The 20,387-nt window shown below is 50.6% G+C and overlaps 1 protein-coding gene across 1 annotated transcript in view; it reads left to right on the forward strand.

Moving 5' to 3' along the window:
- B4GALNT3 (beta-1,4-N-acetyl-galactosaminyltransferase 3) overlaps positions 1-20,387 on the forward strand; it is a gene marked incomplete at its 5' end in the record, with an annotated part of 89,408 nt that overhangs the window by 62,968 nt on the left and 6,053 nt on the right. The window contains 14 exons of the mRNA XM_081058866.1: positions 1,037-1,140; positions 2,101-2,178; positions 8,706-8,801; positions 9,320-9,410; positions 9,820-9,920; positions 10,458-10,525; positions 11,609-11,687; positions 11,812-11,878; positions 13,965-14,108; positions 14,927-15,036; positions 15,992-16,092; positions 16,377-16,438; positions 17,102-17,894; positions 19,363-19,682. Of these exons, the coding sequence (XP_080914992.1) occupies positions 1,037-1,140; positions 2,101-2,178; positions 8,706-8,801; positions 9,320-9,410; positions 9,820-9,920; positions 10,458-10,525; positions 11,609-11,687; positions 11,812-11,878; positions 13,965-14,108; positions 14,927-15,036; positions 15,992-16,092; positions 16,377-16,438; positions 17,102-17,894; positions 19,363-19,682 (2,214 nt within the window). The remainder of the gene's footprint in view (positions 1-1,036; positions 1,141-2,100; positions 2,179-8,705; positions 8,802-9,319; positions 9,411-9,819; positions 9,921-10,457; positions 10,526-11,608; positions 11,688-11,811; positions 11,879-13,964; positions 14,109-14,926; positions 15,037-15,991; positions 16,093-16,376; positions 16,439-17,101; positions 17,895-19,362; positions 19,683-20,387) is intronic.

Here is a 20,387-nt window from a genome sequence, read left to right on the forward strand (position 1 = left end):
CAGCAGCTCAGTGGAAATCCGTCTGAACACTTGGGTTCTAGTCTTAGCCTTGTCACAACTTGCTAAATGAGCCTGGATAAGGCATTTGACCAGCCAGGCTCCCATTTTTCTCATCTGAAGTGAGGACTAGATGATCTTGAAAGCCCCTTCCAGCTCCTGATAGTCTGTGATTCCAGTTTATGGCTGAAGTGGTTTGGTTCCACACAGTCTAACAGTCATGCCCAAGCAGTCCCATTGACATGTAGGAGGCTCTCCCCTCCTTTCCCCCCAAATAGCCGTGCAACCACTGTACTCTGATTTCCCCCCACCCTAACACTCCGCATAGCTCCTTACCTCTTGGCTTGGCTGTGAATGAGTGTACCCCAACAGTTTCCCATACTCCTTTCCTCATAGTTTGACTTTTATCCTTCACAGCGGTGTATAAGCCAACCAGTTCCAGAGCCGTCAAGTTATAGACACCAGTCGTCACACAGCCTCCAGACCAATCCAGGAATATCTAGGCCTTGAATCTTATACCTCCAGGGGTTTATAAATTTGTTTGACACACACCAAGTCCCAGGTCCACCTTTTCCTGCCTCCCCCAGCTCTGCTTCTATCCAGCAACTCTGATTAATGTTGGGTAGCAGGAGGACTCCTCAACCAGACACCCCATGGTCTCCCTGGGCTTGAAGGAAAGGGAACTTGTGCAGGGGAAAGCTTAGTTCCACTGCCTTTAACTAACATCCATTTTCCCACAACCACTTCGGGGAGAAATTAGTCTCAAGAGAACTAGGGAAGAATCAGCCGGTACTGGGTTACTCACTGGCTCCTTCTCTGAAAACAGCAAATTCTAATGGGATATGAGCTCATTCCTCTCTCTGCCCAGTTGACTTTGGCCAAGGTTCTAACTATCTCCCAACACCACCACTCACACTGAAGAGGGGTGCGGGACAGCAGAAAGGAAGATGATGACCTCTATTATTCCCCCCAAATGTTACAGATTTATGAGGTCTTCAGGTGATGTTGACCTTGCTCCTCTCTTCTTTCCTTTCCATAGGGTATGGCAGCTGGAGAGAATTGGCCAAGGCTCTGGCCAGCAGAAACATTCCAGCTGTGGATCCAAATCTCCAGTTCTACCGTCCCCAGAGGCTGGGCCCTCAGGTATGTGGCCGGGCCTCAGCTGCCCGTCCGTACAGCCTTAAGAGAAAGCTCCGCTTTTCTGTGTAAGAGACGCAGAGGAGAAAGAGTCCTTGGGATGACAGCCTGGCATCACTATTTCCCGGGTGGGTGGGGAGAGATGTCCGTCCTGCGCTCCTCAAAGCCTTCGTCACTTGCTTAAGGTGCCCATGTCTGAGTCCAGGCGCACCCTCCATCTCTAACAGCAGCATCGGGCTTGGGGCAGCACCATCCCGTCCCGCCTCTTGCCAGCATGAAGACTGGGCTGGTACTTTGGTTATGATCCCAGATGCTCGCTGAGAGTCAGAGATGCTGCAGTAGACAGCCCCTCCCTGAAAATAGCTGGGGGACAGACTGGTAATGGGATGTTTGCCCTATAGTGTTTCTTGGACCAATGGTCCCTAGTGAGGCAGGAGCAGCTGGGGGTTGGTGCTCAGGGGAATTGGGATCCAATTCAGCCTGGAGCCCTGAGGTTGAACCTCTCTGAGCCCAGAACAGATATGGACCCCCAAGACTGGACAAGAACCAGACTGCACCTGTGGACGTGCACCGTAGGGGTGTCCCCAAGGGGCTCCCACTTGGTAGGGCAAATAAGTGACAAATCTGGGCAGAGTCCTGGGTGGGGGGGTATAGAGGAAGGCGATGCAAGGTCCTTGGCCTCAGGACAGCGTGATCTAAGTAGAAAAAAGCCTTTTCCAAATGGGAAGACAGAAAATGCAGGAAAGTAAGAGAACTGCAGGAGTATGCATTAATGAAACTGTGAGGTGGTATTTTGCTGAGGGATAGAGTATGAGTGATAAATGGAGTGCCCCTGAGGTGGATATGTTTCCTGGCGACTGGGCCGTGGCTCGTGACCCTCTATTTCCCCAGAGGGACTTTCAAGGGACCCAAGTCCTATTCTCACCCTAATATTCCCACCAAGTTCATTCTTCACTCTTCTGCCAGGACCAAGACTCTGAGCGAGGTGGGAGCAGTAACAGGAGCTACCTGAAGTGGAATAAGCCTGTCCCCTGGCTTTCAGAGGTAAGGGACTTTCTGCTGTCCTTGGTCTTTGAGAAGATAATTCCAAAGACCACAGAAAATTTTCTTCCAGTGGTTATTATAAAATTTTTTTACCCAATTTGAAAAAAGAAAATTAGTTTTCTTCTTTAAAGGAGAACTAACATTTGCTATGGGCCTACTATGTGCCAGGCTTTGTGTATCATCCCATATGAGCTTTATGACCCTGTAGGATAGTATCACTATCCTCATTTTATACGTGAGAAAAACAAGGCTCAGGGAACATGACATTCATGTCCATGCCAATCCCCGATCTTAAAAACAGGCTCTCCAAACTGTATTCCTTGAACCATTAAGTTCCCTAAGATATTCCAAGAAGAAAGGAGTCCATTGTTAAATAAGATTTAAAAGCTATATACTGCATTCTTGGAAATACACATCAGCACATGAAAGTTTCTGAGAAGTTCTGCAGTAATCTGTTTAACTTGGTTTAGCTCAGCATGTACCAAAGTTATTTGCCTCCTGAATTGCTTTTTTCTATGAAACCACTATTAACAGTTTATGAAACTAGTGTTTTAAGGAACATACATTTGGAGGAAAACTGCTTTAGAAAAATTCTATAGGAAGCAGTTACACGTGTGAATAAAACTTGTCATACCCACCATGCTATCTTTTATTTATATAGGATTTGATTCCTTTTATTTGATCAAGAAACTGAGGCTTAGGGAGGTGAATTAACCCGCTCACGATTACCTTGAGTGAATGCTTTTGCCAAGACGTCATAGTACTTTTCGGGGGTGAACATTTTGAATTTGGGCTTCGTATTTTACAACTTGTCCACCACCCAGTGTCTGTTAGTCCTGCGGCCTGTGGACGTGGATTGCTTTTCTGGACTGGGTGGTACCCATTGGCTTTATCCATACCTATCACTGATTCATCCCTTTAGCCTGGGTGATTTTATTTCCAATCCACCCATTTATTGTGGGCAGGAGTGAGGGAGGTGGCATCATCATGATAAATGTGACATTAGGATTAGGTTAAACTGCCTTTGTTTAAAGCCCTGAGGGAGGATGGATTGCAACACTGGCACAAAGTACTAGGTGACATCATCAGGTAATTAGGCCCCACCCCACCTGGAAATGGTATTTTGAAAAGAAGGTGCCTTTCAGACCATTGGGTCCAGTGATCCAACCTTCTCTCCTTTGAGCACATTTCGGATCATTTTTTTAAATTAATCTTTTCATATGCTTATATATACCACGGTATTTCTTCTCTTTGGATTGCATATTTGTATCTTTTGCCTGTTTTTCATTGGGTTATTTTCATTTTCTGTTCATAAATTAGCAATATAAATTCATAAATTACATAAAGTGTTTATAAATTAGTTTATCAACTAGCAATATAAACTATTTGTTACTTGGAGATGTTTTTGCAATATATGGTGATCGGGTCATTTTTCTTTTTGGATCACTTTTCTTGATGAAGCAATTATTTTGAAAGATTAAAACTACATAACATTCTGCATTTATTAATCATAACTTCCCCACTTTTTTGGCCAATTAAGGATGGAACTATATATCTAAAATGAAAATAGTGAACAAATAATAAGATTAACATAGGATTAACTTTTTAATAGAAATAATTGATCTTTTAGTAAGTATGTATGGCCTTTTCGTGGTAAATGCCTGATTTCCACTGACTGTTTTTTTTCAATATGAAAAGTGGCTTACAAAATCCCCATTACAGTCTGCATGGATCTTCAGGGACTCGCTGAACCACTCTTATTTTACTAACAAAGAAAATAAATAAGACCCTGAAAGGTTAAATAACTAACATAGACAGTCCCACAGCTGAACAGTGGTTCCAACTGTCTTCTAGCCCAAGAGGACCTCCCTTTTCCTATCTCCGTACCTGTCTCCTGCCTTCTGACATATAGTTTGGGCAAAGAATGCTCAGGTTAATGATACATCATTTATTGAACATGTACTAGCTGCCAATGGCTATCAGGTTGTGCTGTTATCCCCACTTTTCAGGGAATGAGGAGTTAACTGACTCACTGAAGGTAGACACCGCTCTGCTCTGTAGGTGAGCAAGCACAGAACATAAAAAGGCTGATCATGGTCTCTTCTTTGACTGTCTTCCTGCCCCAGCCTTTGGCCAGCAGCTCATCATCTCTGAGGCCAGAAGTCACCCTGGGAAGCAAAAGAATCTTAGGCATTCTACTTGGAGTGTCAGAGAGAGATGGCTGGGGGAGCTGGGCTTCATGGGGTAACTGCCCTTAAAAACTGTTCATTATCAACCCAAATCATAAGACACTAATTAGCAAACCCCACTAATGTACAAATCCCAATGCCAAGTTATTCATTTACCAGTCAATATATAGGTCCAATGACCAAAACACTCTTTGCTATTCAATATGCTCCCCGCAGAAAACCGAAAGGTATAAGAAAGAAACAAAACCAGATCAAAGCAAGTCAGAGTTTTCATGGGTCATGTGATATGGGCTTTGGGAAGCCCACCCTTTGGGAAGGGTGGTGTCTCGCGAGGAGAGGGCTGGGATGCGTACTCCTTCTCAGGCTTCCCCCCTTTTTGTTACAGCTTTATTGAGATATAATTCATATACCATATAATTCACCCATTTAAAAGCACTAATGTACTTTGTCTCTCTAGGTTTGCCTGTTCTGAATATTTCATATAAGTGGAATCATACACTATGTGACCATTTGTGTCTGGCTTCTTTCACTTAGCATAACATTTTCAAGGCTCATCCATGTTGTAGCATGTGTCAGTGCTTCCATTTCTTTTAGTGCTGAATAATATTCTAGTGTGTGGATGTACCCCGTTTTATTTATCCATACCTCGATAGATGGATATTTGGGTTTCTGCTTTTTGGGTATCATGAATAATGTCACTGTAAATATTTGTGTACAAGTTTTTGTGTGGATCAGACTTGTTCAGAACCCAGAAACACCATCTGATACTTTTGTCACCTTGGTGAGATAGAAGTGGCATCGCTGTTCATTTACAAACCATCTGTTTAGGTGGGGAATTTCATCCTTTAGGATTTTACCCAATGGGCCTTTGGCCCTTTCCTCAAATCCAGAGCTGCTTCTTATCTTCCTGTAGTCTGGAGCTCCAGATTCCAAGGCAGAGCTCCCTTGGAGGACAGATATGAACAAGGAATCAAGAGTGGCTTGAGGGCTGGCCTGGTGGCTCAGGTGGTTGGAGCGCTGTGCTCCTAATACGGAGTTTGCCTGTTTGATTCCCACATGGGCCAGTGAGCTGCACCCTCTACAGCTAAGATTGTGAACAACGACTCTCCCTGGAGCTGGCAGAGCAGCCAGAGGTTGGCGTGGGCTGCGGTGGGCTGCTATGTGCTGCTGTGGGACACAGCTAGACTGAGAAACAACCACTTGAACTGGAGGGGGTGGGCGGAGGCTGAAGAAGGGGGGAAAAGAAAACAAGAGTGGCTCGAGTATCTAGGAACTCTGAACAGGGTTCTGGTATATAGGGACGAGTGACCTCATTGTGGTCCTGCTGTGTTCAGCCTTCTGTGCATTTCCCAGGCAAGGCCTAACTGCCCCATGAGGGGAGCCAGCAGCCATCTGTGGTGTTGTGTGAGTTGTTGTGAATCTGATAGAGCAGCAGCATGGCTCCGCGGAGCATCGGAAAGTGAGGCTTCAGACTTCTCCTGGAGGTAGAGCTGACGGCTCCACCTCCTGCCTTCCCGCCCTCTGCAGTAGCCCCTGGCATGGGTAACACTGTTTACCTGTCTCTCTCCTTTAAGCACCACCTCTCTTTTCATCCTTAGCTGGTACAAAGCAGTCACTCAGTGCTTACAGAATAAATGAAGGGATGTATGATTCTGGGCCTAGCTTCTCCAAGCTTTTGTTCATTCAAATAATTAAGATATGCAGGGAACACTGAGGAGGGAGAAGGCCTCAGAGAGAAAGACTTGAGAAGAGCCTTGAAGGACGAGCCGGAGTTTGCCAAGTGGGGAGGAGAGGAAAGGGCCCTTCAAGAAGGAAATAGTATTTATACGGCACGGAGAGGTGAAGGAGTTTGCTGTGGGTGGAGTATAGTTGTGTGACAGGGAGTGGTGTGAGGTGAGGCTGGGAAGGTAAGACAGTCGTGCCAGGGTGAGGTTTTGTTCTGAAATCTTCTGGGAATCTCCTGAGCAGCAGAGTGATATGATCAGATCTGTGCTTTAGAAAAGCAGCTCTTCAGGCAGAAGAGCTAGTGGAGGGGGAGACACTTCAATCCAGTTGGAGTCTCGGCTGCAGGCCTGACAAGCCCAGGGAGGCCTGGCAGAGGCAGCGTCATGGACGTTCCTGTGGAAGGACCCACCAGGCTCGCCTCACCCTCCTGCACCCATACTCCAAGGCACCCTCCCCACTTCTACAGGGTTCATTGCTGTGGGTCCTTGAGACCATTTGCCTCTTTGGTCCTCAATACTCTCACTTCTAAAATGAGAGGGTTCTAACAGCTATTTTCTCCACCACTTGTAAGTTCCAAACCCGTCTTTGGCCATGAATGTGGTCTGGCAATGGGAGTTACTAGTGCCCTGCTGCTGGACAATGGAAAGTGGGCAAATGGTGTTTACATCTCTGCCAGATACAAGGTATCCAAAACTTGGAGGGACACAAGTCCTGGTGGGTTGCCATTCTGGGCCTGGGGAGAAAGATGGCGCCACTGGTTGCTGAGAGACCCTCCCACCAACAGTGTGAGGGTGGATGAAGTGGATAAGGGCTAGCTTCATGCTGAGTGAGGCCTCGGCGGCCTCCAAGGTGATGGGTAGTCCTCTTCCTGCACTCCCCCACCTGTCGTCTCCTGCAGCCTCTCCTGCAAGGCCATGAGAGGGAGGTGGGCAGCAGCCAGCCCTGCGCCTCCCTCCTTCCCTCCTTTCCCTGCCCAAACCGCTGTGGCCTCTGGCCTCCTAGCTGAACACAACAGGCTTCTCCGGTGGCATGCCCTCCCTCTGCATTTGTTGTACATCTGAGCACACTGCCCTGAAAGTCCCAGGAAGGGGCAGTGGAGGCCATTGGCAGGAGACAACTAAGTCTTATAAACAGGACTTAAGGAATTTTTCCAGAAGTAGTACAATGTACCCATTCTTTCCTTCCAAGAAGCCTTAGCCCGCCCCCCAACTACCAGCCCACATTCTCTCTCCCACCCATCCCAGTCCCCCACTCATATTCTTGGGAGTGATGGCTGCTTCCCAAGGCCCTACATTCCTAGCCTTGACCAGGCCAGAATACCCTGGAAAGGCCTACTTGAGAAGGGATGGGGAGTAAAGGCTCTCCTGGCTCTTTTCAGGATCCAGCCGTGGGGGAGTGTTTCCCCAGAGCTGGTGCCTGTGCCCACCCCACCCACCCCACTCAGACTTTTGGCATTCCTGTTGAGGCATTCTCCCCCAACCCCGTGTGCTCTCCCCTCACCGTACCTCCCTCCAGATCTCTTGCTGGAAACCTTATGTCACTTCCTTCTATCTGAGCTTCCAGTTGGGGGGTCTTTCCTCCTGTGTTTTCCTAATGGCAGCTCAGATTTTGATATCTGATGGACCACAATGGGGAGGGGAGGGCAGGGCCTATTTGTGTGGAGTAATTGAGGTCCTACCTCCCACAACCTGGATATTAAGCTCTGGGGGAGGGGAGGAGAAAAGAACCAAGACCCGGTAATCTGAAACTCTTTGTCAGGATAAATTGGGACCGTATCCCCATGCTTACCCTCCCTCCTCAAGCTCCAGGCCTCCACCCACTCAGTGCTTGCTGCTGCCTTCGTCCTTTATTCTGAAGGGGGCCCTCTGTTCCAGGCCTCCGTGCCTAGCCCTTTGCCCCACCAATACCACTGCCAAGGAGGAGAGAGAGAATAATACACCCTCTTGCTCTTGCCTTCCCAGGGCTGCCCTGAAGGCCCAGGCACCTGAGTCGTTATCCAGGCGAGGCCTGGGCTGAGTGAGACTTTGAGCTCCTGAGAGCAGTAGGGGGTCGGTCTGCTGGAGGGGCCCCCAGAGACCTCCTGCAGCTTTCCCAGCTGCTTCCCCACAAGAGGAGCCCCAAGCATGGAGACCACTGGGTAGATAATGTTTCACCAGCAGACAGCTGTGGAGCTTTCCTCTTATTAGGCCTTAGGGGAAGTGGAGGGGAGGAGAGCAAGTCTTTAGCTGAAACCCCAGCTTGGCGTCTCCTTCCAGTTCCCTCTGTCATCTCTGTCATCCTGTCATGGCTGTTACTCCCCCTTGCCTGGGAATTGCAAACCAGCCCCCTTCCTGCGTGGAAAGAGCTGGGAGTGTGGGAGTGTGTGTGTGCACGCGTGCATGGCCAGAAAAACAGACCCAGGTCTCATGGCCAGGCCATGGCGATGAGGTTTCCGAAAGAAGCTGCAGGTGCCAAGGCTGGGAATGGACCTGAAGTGGGCCGGGAACTTTGCCAGTGAGGAGCACTGAGCTGGGGGGCTGCAGGGCCTATGGCTTTGTCTCCACCCAGCCGCCTCAAGCTGCGGGGCAGGTTTGGGGGGCTCACTGTCACCCGCTTGTTTCTCTGCCTGCACAGTTCCGGGGCCGTGCCAACCTACATGTGTTTGAAGACTGGTGTGGCAGTTCCATCCAGCAGCTGAGGAGGAACCTCCACTTCCCGCTGTACCCCCATGTGAGTGCCTGTGAGCCCGCCCCTCCTTCCTGCCTCCACACCATCTCCTCTCATCTCCCTCTGCCCGCTCCTGTCTCTCATCTCCCCCGTTTTCTGTCTTCCTCATCTCTCCTTGCTTTTTTCCTGGTTCCTTTTCTTTCCTTTATCATGTGGGCCATTCTTTCCTCTGCCCAGAGTGTGTGCCTTGTTCCCTTCCCGGGGATTCCCTCAATCTCTTTGCTATCCTCTGCATCATTTCAGCTTGAACTCTATTGTAGCTCATAATATAGTTTAATATTATATTATAATATTGTTATTATATACCCAGGGCCACACAGAGTTATGCTCATTGTGCCCTATCTGAGCTCACTGGACAAAGAAGCAAGTGGGAGTGGAAATGTTGTCTACATTCCATACCAACCGTGCCCGCTCCCCCTGTTTCATCTGTCCGTGTCTTCCTACCAGCCCTGAGTGGACCAGTTCTTGACTTCCCTCTTCCCTCTTCTGGGTAACAGTTTCCCTCCCCTTTCTTGGCATAGATCCGCACAACCCTGAGGAAGCTGGCTGTATCCCCTAAATGGACCAACTATGGCCTCCGCATCTTTGGCTACCTGCACCCCTTCACTGATGGTGAGGCCAGCCCCAAAGTCCTGCCCTTCTGCTTCCTGCTCCAGAGTTCTTTAGGGGACCCGGAGAGCATAAGCCTGTAGCTGAGAAATCAGTTTGCACTAGGACCCTGTTAGTATATCATGAGGAGAGGGGAAATTGAGTCACAGTGAGGGATCATCCAGCCCCCACTGCCACCCCAGGTTGCCCCGTCACTCCCTGACTTGAAGAATCTGGAACTAGTTCGCCTCTCTCTAGTCTTCCCATCTTCATAGTGTCTCACAGGATGGAGAAACCCTCCTGTACACGAGGGAAGCCATGCACCAAGCCCCTGAGAGAATCACTGCTATATAACACAGCCCTCACAGACGTCAGCCCTCATGCTCACATCCTTCTTGCTCTTACCTGGACTCTCCCTCCTCCCCCCGCCCAGGGACAATCCAGTTTGCCATTGCTGCAGATGACAACGCGGAATTCTGGCTGAGCCATGACGACCAGGTCTCAGGCCTTCAGCTGCTGGCTAGTGTGGGCAAGGTAGGGTCAGCTCAGCCCAGGAGTTCCCATCCCAGGTGCCAGGCGTTGAAGGGGCCCCGGCCTCCATCAGTTGACTGTCATTACCATTGGTATCTCTGGTGTGACGGCCAGGGAAGGAGGCGGGAACAGGAAGCATCCTCCCTCTCTCTTCCTCCCACTTCCAAAGGGATAAACAGAGGTGTGGGGAGGAGAGGGTCAGTCCGAGGTTGGAAAAAGACTTCAGGGAGGTTCATCTCTGCGCCAGGCCTGGGCCACATACATCTTTTGGGTCCGATAGGCCTTAGCTCAGTGCTAAGGACTCACCCCGAGGGGATGAAGTGCTGAGGCCCTTCTAAAGCGTGGAGGTGCTTCTTGCATGGGTCACTCAGTCACTCCCATAACGCCTTGTTTTCTCTCCCCATCACTGTCATCCTCTTCCTTCCTCTCTTCTCTCTCAATTTTTCCTACTCATTGTTCCCTTGTTTGTTCACTCACCTTCCATTCTTCGTATTTTCTCTTCCTCCTTCCTTCACGCTCTCTCTCTCCCCACCCTCCTAGACTGGAAAAGAGTGGACTGCCCCTGGAGAGTTTGGGAAATTTCGGAGTCAAATTTCCAAGCCAGTGAGGTGAGTAGGGAGTGTCATGACAGCAAAGAAACCCCATTCTCGCTTAAACGCTGAGGCCAAATCCACGTCGAAGAGCCCAGCGTGTCCCCTCCACTCTCCAGCCTTCTTTATTCCAGAAGCTCAGTGTGCTGGGCACCCATGTGTTCTGGTAAATGAAGTCTTTGACTTAGAAACCACTGGGCTCATCTTCCCATGGAGAGCTGTGACTTAATGAAGGTCGCACAGCTACTGAGTGACACTCAGGAAAGCAAAATTGATATCCTTTCTCCCAGTCCTTACCCAGTCCTCCAGCTCCGAAAATGTCCACACTGTACAGCCTGGACACCAGCTGCTCTGCCCGTGCTGTAGAAAGTTCCTAGTCATAGTGATGCTTTGGTAGACTGGAGGGAAATAAGCCTTTCCCAGCGGAAAGTGGCTGGAATTGCTGTCATGCTGGGAGGGCATTTAGCTCAAGTTCAGAGCGCCACCTGGTGGCTGGCACACGCAGGTAAGAACGTGCATTGGCGTCATGGTAATAATATTGACGTTGGTAATAAGATGGTCCAGCTTGCAAAGAGTGCTTGCTGTGTGCCATCCTCTGCGGTGTAATTCAGCATGGTAGCTAATGACACAGACTGAAGCCTGGGTCCAAATTCCAACTCTACCACATATTATCTTGATGACTTTTGGCAAATTACCCAAGATTTCTGTGCCTCAGTGTTCTCATCTATAAGCAAGGATTAAGTGACTTCATGTATAGGAAGCACTTAGAACAGTGCCTAGCACATAGTAACGACGCTGCAAAGGTTCATTATTAATATTTCATTTGATTCTCTCAAGTGTCCTGTGAAGTAAGTACAATTATCATCGTTGTCTTCCAGAAAAGAAAACTCAGGTCACTCTGTTAGTAGGTGGTAGAATGGGGATTCTAACCCAGGTGGTTACAGGGCAAGACCCTGGGATTCTAAGAGGCAGGAGAAAGGACAGGGGGAGTTTATGGGTGAGTGGGGTGGGGTGGGAGCAGGTGTGGCATGCGGAAAAGTGGAACAGGATGACCACAGGGGCCGGAGAAGTTAGCCTCCTGTTTGCTCTCTCCTCCTGCAGCCTGTCAGCGTCCCGCAGGTACTACTTTGAGGTGCTGCACAAGCAGAACGACGAGGGCACCGATCATGTGGAAGTCGTGGTGAGTGCCCACTGTTCCTGCATTCCTAGCTCAGCTCTTAGCCAGTCCTGTCTCTTGTCCCTTGACCCCTTCTCAAAATCCAGCTACATCCAGCCTTCCACATCCACCCTCTCTCCCCTTCCAGTGGCGACGGAATGACCCTGGAGCCAAGTTCACCATCATTGACTCCCCTTCTCTGTCCCTCTTCACAAGTGAGTAGACTCTGCCCCTAGCCTGAGACGGAGGCAAGGTGGTGCCCACATGTGGACTCAGCCCACCTGGGGAATTGGGTGAGGGGAGGCCTGGGGGTGGAGGCTACAGCTTAAGGTGCTTGGAACAGGGATGTGAAGGGACAAGGAACAGAACCTAAAGGGACCCTAAAAGTCAGAAGTCCTTAACGCTCAGGATCAGGGATCTCTTTGACAACCTGATGGAAGCTCTTTGAGTCCTAGTCTCAGAAAAATGCCCTTGTGCACCCACACACAATATTTTGTGTACAATTTTAGGGGAATCCAGACACCCTGAGGCTCACTCCAGATGAAAACCTCTGAATGAGGCCAGTCTCACTTCACAGATAAGACAGCCATGGCCAGAGGAGGGGAAATTTCCCCACCTGGCTTTAAATTTGCAGTAAATGAACTCTTCCATTGTACTATACATTGCTCATGATTTTCATAGCAAGACTGCTATCCAGATGTCCCATTGAGAAGTTGCCACCTGGCAGGTGGGGCCATGTGGGCTAGAACCCCAAGGGAGCAAGGGAAGGCAAGTGCTGGGAGGGCATTGGGAAGACGGTGGGAAGTGTGTGTATGAAAAGGAAGGCACGATGGAGAGAGGAGGGAAGGTCTGGCTTCACAGGAGAGGGTGGCAGTGTGGAATGGGCACAGTGAGTGGGAGGAAGTTGCTGGTGACCAAAGCAAGAAGCCACAAGATCAGGGTAGAAGGGGCAGGTTGTGAGCTACTGGGATGGTGCGAGAGGAGGAAGGAAGAATTGGATCCGTAGATTCAATGTGAACCGAGAAGAAAGAGACACATAACAAAGTTCAGGTAAGAAACCAGTAAGACAGACCAGAGGTAACTAGCCTTGGGTGTAGGAGAGCTGTATCTGCAGCTGAAAGCAATTGAGCCCAGAAGGAAAAGGGCCAAGACAGGCACCCATCCCCCAGGGCTGGTTCTAAAAGCGGGGAAGTAGGTAAGTGGACTTGAAGATGAGAATACCAAATGGAGATGAGGAGCAGATCTGCTGTGAACGCTAGGGGGCGCCCTCCCCGTGGTAGGCCTTGCTGATTTGTCTGAGAGGCTATTACCTCGAGGCTGAGACTAGACTGCCTGGGTTCAAAGTCCGCTTTGCCACTTATCCGTTGTGTGATCCTAGGCAAAAGACTTAGAGTCCTTTGCCAAAGGTTTTTGTCTGTAAAATAGGAGCAATAGTAGAGCAAGTCATATGGTGGTTATGAAGATTAAATGGGTTACTTGTAAGATGCTTGGAGCAGTACCTGGCTTACTATTCAGTAAGTGCCATATATGTGTTTGTTCCATAAATTAAACATAAAGAGAAGTATCCAGCAGATAACAGTAAAACATTTTTTTTTCCAAGTCAAGTTGTCCTTTCAATCTTAATTGTGGAGAGTGCTATTCACCTTCAAGTTGTTGTCCTTTCAGTCTTAGTTGTGGAGGGCGCAGCTCAGCTCCAGGTCCAGTTGCCATTTTCTAGTTGCAGGGGGCACAGCCCACCATCCCTTGCCGGACTCGAGGAATCGAACTGGCAACCTTGTGGTTGAGAGCCCATGCTCCAACCAACTGAGCCATCTGGGAGGCAGCTCAGCTCAAGGTGCTGTGTTCAATCTTAGTTGCAGGGGGCAGAGCCCACCATCCCTTGTGGGAGTCAAGGAGTTGAACCGGCAACCTTGTGGTTGAGAGCCCACTGGCCCATGTGGGAATCGAACCGGCAGCCTTAGGAGTTAGGAGCATGGAGCTCCAACCGCCTGAGCCACCGGGCTGGCCCAGTAAAACATTTTGAGGAAGACGTGTATTTTTTTGAAATTCACACAAACACTGTGGTGTGTTAGTCCTGGGGCCTGTGGAGGGGGTCAAAGAGAGACAAAGAGCTGAAAGCACAAGTTATGGGGGTGCAGAACTAGGGGGGAGAGGGCCAAGCACACCCTGGGCTGTCCCCAGGGGAATACAGAAGCCTCGCCTGAGCCTCTTCCAGGGCCCTCAAGGAGGCAGGGCCTGGGTCCTGGGCTGGGTTTGCTCCAGGGCTCACAACCGCCCTCTGTTCTTTCCTCCCTGGCCCAGATGAGACGCTCTTAAGGATGGATGAGGTGGGCCACATCCCACAGACAGCAGCCAGCCATGCAGGCTCCCCAGACTCTGTTCCTAGAGATGAGCAGCCCCCCGCCGACATGCTGCGGCCTGACCCTCGAGACACCCTCTATCGAGGTGAGGCCTCGGCTACACACTTGTCACCCAGCCTGGGTGTGGAATACTGCCAGGTCCGTGGTGCGGGTGCGGCAGACTCAGGAGACCTGTCAGTTCTACTGCAATATCCTCCAAATCAGAGCAGTGTTCTATTCCTTGTGGTGTAAAATGTAACATGCGTACAGAAAAGTATAAAAATGTGTATGTACAATTTTACAGTGTGCGAATCATTACAGAACAAACGTGTGTGACTATCACCCAGGTCCAGAACCAGAACCAGAACCCAGGACTCAGTTGCCCATGCATTCCTTTGCAATGACAAATAACACAGTTTCCTATTGGATTCCAGCTCTTGTCATCAGTGAGAGAAATATGTGCCAACTAAGGTGTTAGAATCTTAAACTCTTAGGAGTGTTTATATTTTAAAAGATGACAAAATCATGTCCCATGCCCCCTGCTCCCTGCACCCCGAAAGAGATTCAGTTGCTGTACCTCACTAGAGTGAAGCTTTGTGGACTCTTGGAAACCTTCACTGAGGCTGACCCTGCACGGCGATCCCAGTGCCGTACCATGCTTTGAACTAGGGACTGTTCTGAGTCCTCTGCCAACAAGGTCCTCCATAAATGCCCCCGCCACAGAATAGTGGTGCCAGCCTAGTCTGACAGCCTCAGCCAATGGCCATGGGCTGAGCACGGCTGCCACGAGTGAATACAAAAAGGTGCCTGCTCAGGGCAGAGGACTTCAGCCCTCAACCTCAGCCAGGAGCCTAGTGACTCTCACCCAGCCCCAGCTTCAGGCTCGCAACCCCACCCTCATCACTCTTCCCTTACTGTCCTCAGTGCCTCTGATCCCCAAGTCTCATCTCCGCCACGTCCTGCCTGATTGTCCCTACAAACCCAGCTATCTGGTGGATGGGCTCCCACTGCAGCGCTACCAGGGCCTCCGGTTTGTAAGTCTGGGGCCCGGGCAGTGGAGGGTAGGGATGAGAGAAGGCTTGCTGCCTATGGCTGTGATGAGGAGATGCCGAGCCTGACATCCCCTCCTCATGCCACATAGCAGTGGACAAAATGGTCTCACAGGTCCCTGGGCTGGGAGAACTAGCATCCCAAGTTGCCTCTGGTCCAGGTGGACCCCCCGGCAAAGCCCGAGAATGGAGTTGTACCATAGGGAGCCCCCACACACCAACTCTGCCGCAGTAATGTGAGGTGGCTGGCCTGAGGCTTCCTGAGTTCTGCTCCATGGGCCACACAGCCCTGTCCTGCCTGGGTCAATCTGAGCAGCCAGTCAGCCAGCAGTATTTACTAAACTCATAACAAGGCACTGGGGAAAATGAACTATGGAGGGGAACTACAGAGCATCTCCAGCCCATGTGGAAACTGGAGAGGCAGAGTGAACACTGTATGTGTAGAGATGATTAGAGAGAGTGCTGGAGGCAGGAAGAGAGGGGCCAGGAGTCAGGATGGGTGGGGTGTCATTGAGGAAGTTTGGGTGGTGAGTGCGTTGAGCTATGTGTAAGGGGGTGCAAAAAGCAGTGTAGTAAGTAACAAAAGGGATTGTTTCAGGGCTGTGAGAGGATGCAGGTAAAGGCTTAGAGGTGTCAGGAGAGGATACGATGGCAGGAGGAGGAGGGAAGGGTCTTGGCTGCAGCTGGGTAGAATTAGCTGGAATGAGAGCTCAGCAGTTACATTAGATCCAGAGAGCCCGGGAGAAGCTGTCTAAAGAGTGGAATGGAATCCCGGTCCGTGCAAGCATTTGTTTCATTCAGAGCTCACATCAACCCTCCTCTCCCCACCAAAGGCAGGAGCCCTGTAAGATCGCGGCTAGAGGCAGGCTCCAGTCAGGTTGGCTGATTTCTTACCAAGATCCCACCCTCTTTCTCCTGCTGCTCCTTTCTCTGCCTCCAGGTTCATCTGTCCTTTGTTTACCCCAATGACTACACGCGCCTAAGCCACATGGAAATCCATAACAAGTGCTTCTACCAGGAAAACACATTCTACCAGGACAGGTGAGCAACACTGACTGGGCCAAGAAGATGGCCTGATGAGGGGCTCCTCAGGAGCCAGGGGGGCTGCCTGGACTAGAGGGGCAGCACGTGCCTTTCCAGCCCAAGGGGTTTGGACTCTTCCTGGGCACTGCCACTCACACGGACCCACCCACACTGTCACCCAGCCTCTCTCCTCCGTTCTGATGCAGGGCCTGACTTCAGACCGCTGCTGGGACCTCTGGCAGAGCTTTACGCTTTGCCTTCAGGGCACCGGGTGCCAGTTTGCCTCTCCCTTCCTCCTGCAGGTTCAGCTTTCAGGATTATATCAAGATAGACCAGCCCGAGAAGCAGGGGCCGGAGCAGCCAGGTACAGACTGAGAGCTCAGGCTTCGGGGTCTGGGTGGGAGGGCTGATCATGGTCTGTGTCTAGGGGAGTTCAGACCGTGCCAGCCCTGCCCCTGAGGAGCTTAAAAGTCCAAAGCACACAGCCCCTGCTCCCACACCTGAGGGCGTAGAGCAGTACGCCCCTCTTTTCCATATCAAGGTGCATGTGGAACATGACTGTTCCTAACAGCTGGCTGCGTCAGCTGGAGGAGATTCCGGGCCCTGCAGAAGAAGACGGGCTGCTCGAGGGCGTGCTATCCCGTGCGGGTCCTTTGAGAGGTTCTGCAGAAAAGCACTGTCTCCCTGTGTGTGGCCTTTCTTCCTGAGGCATTAGGGCCTGGCTGGGGCCCTTGGGTCGGTTCCTGCATGTGGCCAGGCACCTGCAAGGCGCTTTGTATACTTTGTGTCACTCCATCTTCACAAAACCCTGTGGAAGATGGATTATTCTCCCCTTTATGTGGCTGAAGAAACTGGGGTTTTCAGGTTGAGTGACTTGCCCCAGGTCACACAGTAAGTAAGTGGCAGAACCCGATGCCATCCCTCTCTGAAACCCCTTGGAGTGTTACACATATAATCATCAGCTGTCTTGTATATTTTATTGGGGAAAGGTTGAAAGCCGACAAGAAACTGTTGTTATTAATGACAGGTTTTGAGGACGGCCTTCTAGAAGAGTCCCAGTATGGAGAGGCAGCTGAGACCCCGGCCTCCAATGACCGGAATGCCAGGACACCAGAGGGAAAACAAGTGCTTACCTCCACCCCTGGGCAGGATGTCACTGACTACCGCCTGCGAAGCCTCCGCAAACTGCTGGCTCAGCCCCGGGAGGGGCTGCTGGCCCCCTTTTCCAAGCAGAAGTCCGCGGCGCCCTTCCCAGTGAGAACCAGCAACGTTCCAGTCCAGCAATCAGAGAAGAGGGAACGAAAACCCAGCCCTGAGCCCAGCCGAGATCCACCTCATTCTGACAAGTGGCCTCCTGGGCACCTGGTGGGGAACCTGCCTCCAGTTCAGAGGCCCAGGCCCACTGGTGACAGCGCCAGGAAGACTGTAGGGCAGTCCCAGTGGCTGAATCAAGTCGAGTCCTACATTGCAGAGCAGAGGAAGGGTGACAGGATGGAGCCCCTGGCCCCGAGAAGGGAGTGGCATGGGGAGGAGGAGGTGGTGGCAGCTGCAGGCCAGGAAGGACAAGTGGAGGGAGAGGAAGAGGGGGAGGAAGAGGAGGAGGAAGACGATGTGAGTGAGGTGTTCGAATACGTGCCCATGTTTGACCCAGTGGTAAACTGGGACCAGACCTTCAGTGCCCGGAACCTCGACTTCCAAGCCCTGAGGACTGATTGGATTGATCTGAACTGTAACACGTCTGGCAACCTGCTGCTTCCAGAGCAGGAGGCTCTCGAGGTCACGCGGGTCTTCTTGAAGAAGCTCAACCAGAGGAGCCGGGGGTAAGGTAAAGGGCTCTCCTGGGGTCGGGGCTGAGGCCTGTGGAAGCTGGCTGGCCCGGGGGCAGGGACCTGGGGGCTGGTTCCTGGGAAGGACAAGGTCCTGGGGCCCCCGCCCCTGGAGGTGACCTGGACCAGTCAGGTCTTTGTCCCACCATGAGGCCAGGTTCTGAAAGGCCCAAGAGGAAGGTGGCAAATGTGGTCCTGTCTCAGGGACAGAGCGAGTAAAGAGACAGACCAGGCAAAATTGAGGCTAAAAGAGACAAGTTAAGACCCCAGATGTGGGCTAGAAGAAGGGCTGTGGCACAAGATGTGTCCTTTGTTTCATTCATTCGACCAATCAACATTTTTTTCAACTGAGGTAAAATTCACATACCATTTAATTTACCATTTTGGAGTATACAATTTAGTAGTTTCAAGTATATTCATAAAGTTGTGTAACCATGACCACTGTCTGATTCCGCACATTTTCCTCACTTTTAAAAGAATCCCTGTTCTGGAATCCCTGCAGCTGCAGGCCAGGAAGGACAAGTGGAGGGAGAGGAAGAGGGGGAGGATGTGAGTGAGGTGGTTACTTCCCATTCCTCCCTTCTCCGAGGCCCTAGCAATGACTACTCTACTCTCTCACTATAGATTTATCTATTCTAGACATTCCATATCAATGGAATTATATGTGGCCTTTTGTGTCTGGCTTATTTCACTTAGCAAAATGTTTTCAGGGCTCATGTTGTAGAATGTACTGCATACTTCAGCCCTTTGTATGGCTGCATAATATTCCATTGTGTGGACATATGTGTGTATCTGATCATCAGTTGACTGACATTTGGTTTGTTTCTACTTTCTGGCTATTATGAATACAATGCTGCTATGAACATTCAGGTACAACTTTTTGTGTGAACATGTTTTCAGTTCTCTTGGGTATACACCTAGGAGTAGAATTGCTGGGTCACTGCACCATTTTACGTGCTCATCAGCAGTGAGCAATGAAGGTTCCAATTTCTCTACATCCTTGTCAACACTTGTTTTCAATTTTTTTTGTTTTAAATAAACATCCTAACGGGTATGAAATGGCATCGCATTGTGGTTTTGATTCGCATTTCCCTAGTGACTAATGATGTTGAGCCAACCAATCAAAATTTATCTAATAATCCATTGTTTATTATGCACTATTGATTGAACAGAACATTTTACTAACGAGAAGTTGTTCTGAAGGGAATTCATGTACCTTATGTAGGATCTCAGAAGTATAAAAGAGTTTAGAGATCATCCCAGCTCAACAGGTGCATTTTTAAAGATGGAGACAGTGAACACTGGAGAGGTTAAGCATCTTGCATTCACATCTTAGCCAATGACAAAGCTGGAACGAAAACCAGGGTATCTTGACAACTGGCCTTGCAGGCTTCTACCTCACCATGCTACCCCCACAGTGGGGAAGGAGTTGCTCAAACCCCTCCCCCCCTTTCTACCATAGGAAATACCAGCTACGGCGCATCGTGAATGTGGAGAAGCGTCAGGATCAGCTACGTGGGGGTCGCTACCTCCTGGAACTCGAGCTGCTGGAGCAAGGCCAGCAATTGGTGCGTCTCTCCGAGTATGTGTCTGCGCGAGGCTGGCAGGGCATTGAACCGGCTGATGGGGAAGAGGCCGAGGCCCGGAACCTGCAGGGCCTGGTTTGGAGCCCACACAACCGCCGAAGACGTGTCCTGAATGTCCGGGCCCCAGAGCCCAGGCTGTGCTGGCCCCAGGGCTTCTCCTGGACTCACCGAGCCGTGGTCCACTTCATCGTGCCTGGTGAGCCTCCCACCAAGCCTGGCACTGGCAGCGGAGCAGGGATCCTAGTAGGAATCATGAGCACCCAGGTGTCTGCTCACTGATTCCGTCTCACAGGACCTTGTGAGAAGGGCCATATTACCATCGAGGAACCAGAGAAAAGTCTCTGGTCTTAAGTTTGCATGGCTAGTAAGTGTTGGAGCCAGGAATAGATACGGCCTTAAGGCCAGTTGCTCATTTTTAGGGTACAGGTTTCAGGGTTGGATGTAATCATCCACTGGGGTTGTGTTGGGGTTTAAAACTGGTCTGGGGAAAGTACAACAGAAGGTACTTGATAGAGTGGATTAGCTGGTTTTTATAATGAGAATGTAACCGAGAGGAGTGTAACAGGGGGGTAGGACAGGAAATTAAGGATGATCATAAGACAGACAGTTCCCGGGGTTGTAGTGTGGGGTTGCATGGTGGGGCTGCTAGGAGAGGGCGGATGACGAGCCCCAGCCCAAGGCCTTCTCATGGGGCACTGCCTGGCAGGCTGTGCAAATGTGGAGGCCCCCGTCACTGGGGAGCTCGTCTGCCTTCCGCCCCCGTACTGCATTGCTAAGTTTCCTGTAGTTGCATTACCCCCAAGCGGAGGTGTGATAGGACTCCTGACTCAGGCAGGACCAGAAGTGGAGAGGCCCTGCTTTGTGTTACCTCTGCCTCTTTCTCTCTGGCGGTCCCACTTGG

This window comes from Rhinolophus hipposideros, assembly GCF_964194185.1.
Source record: "Rhinolophus hipposideros genome assembly, chromosome: 9".
In the NCBI taxonomy this organism is placed as follows: Eukaryota; Metazoa; Chordata; class Mammalia; order Chiroptera; family Rhinolophidae; genus Rhinolophus; species Rhinolophus hipposideros.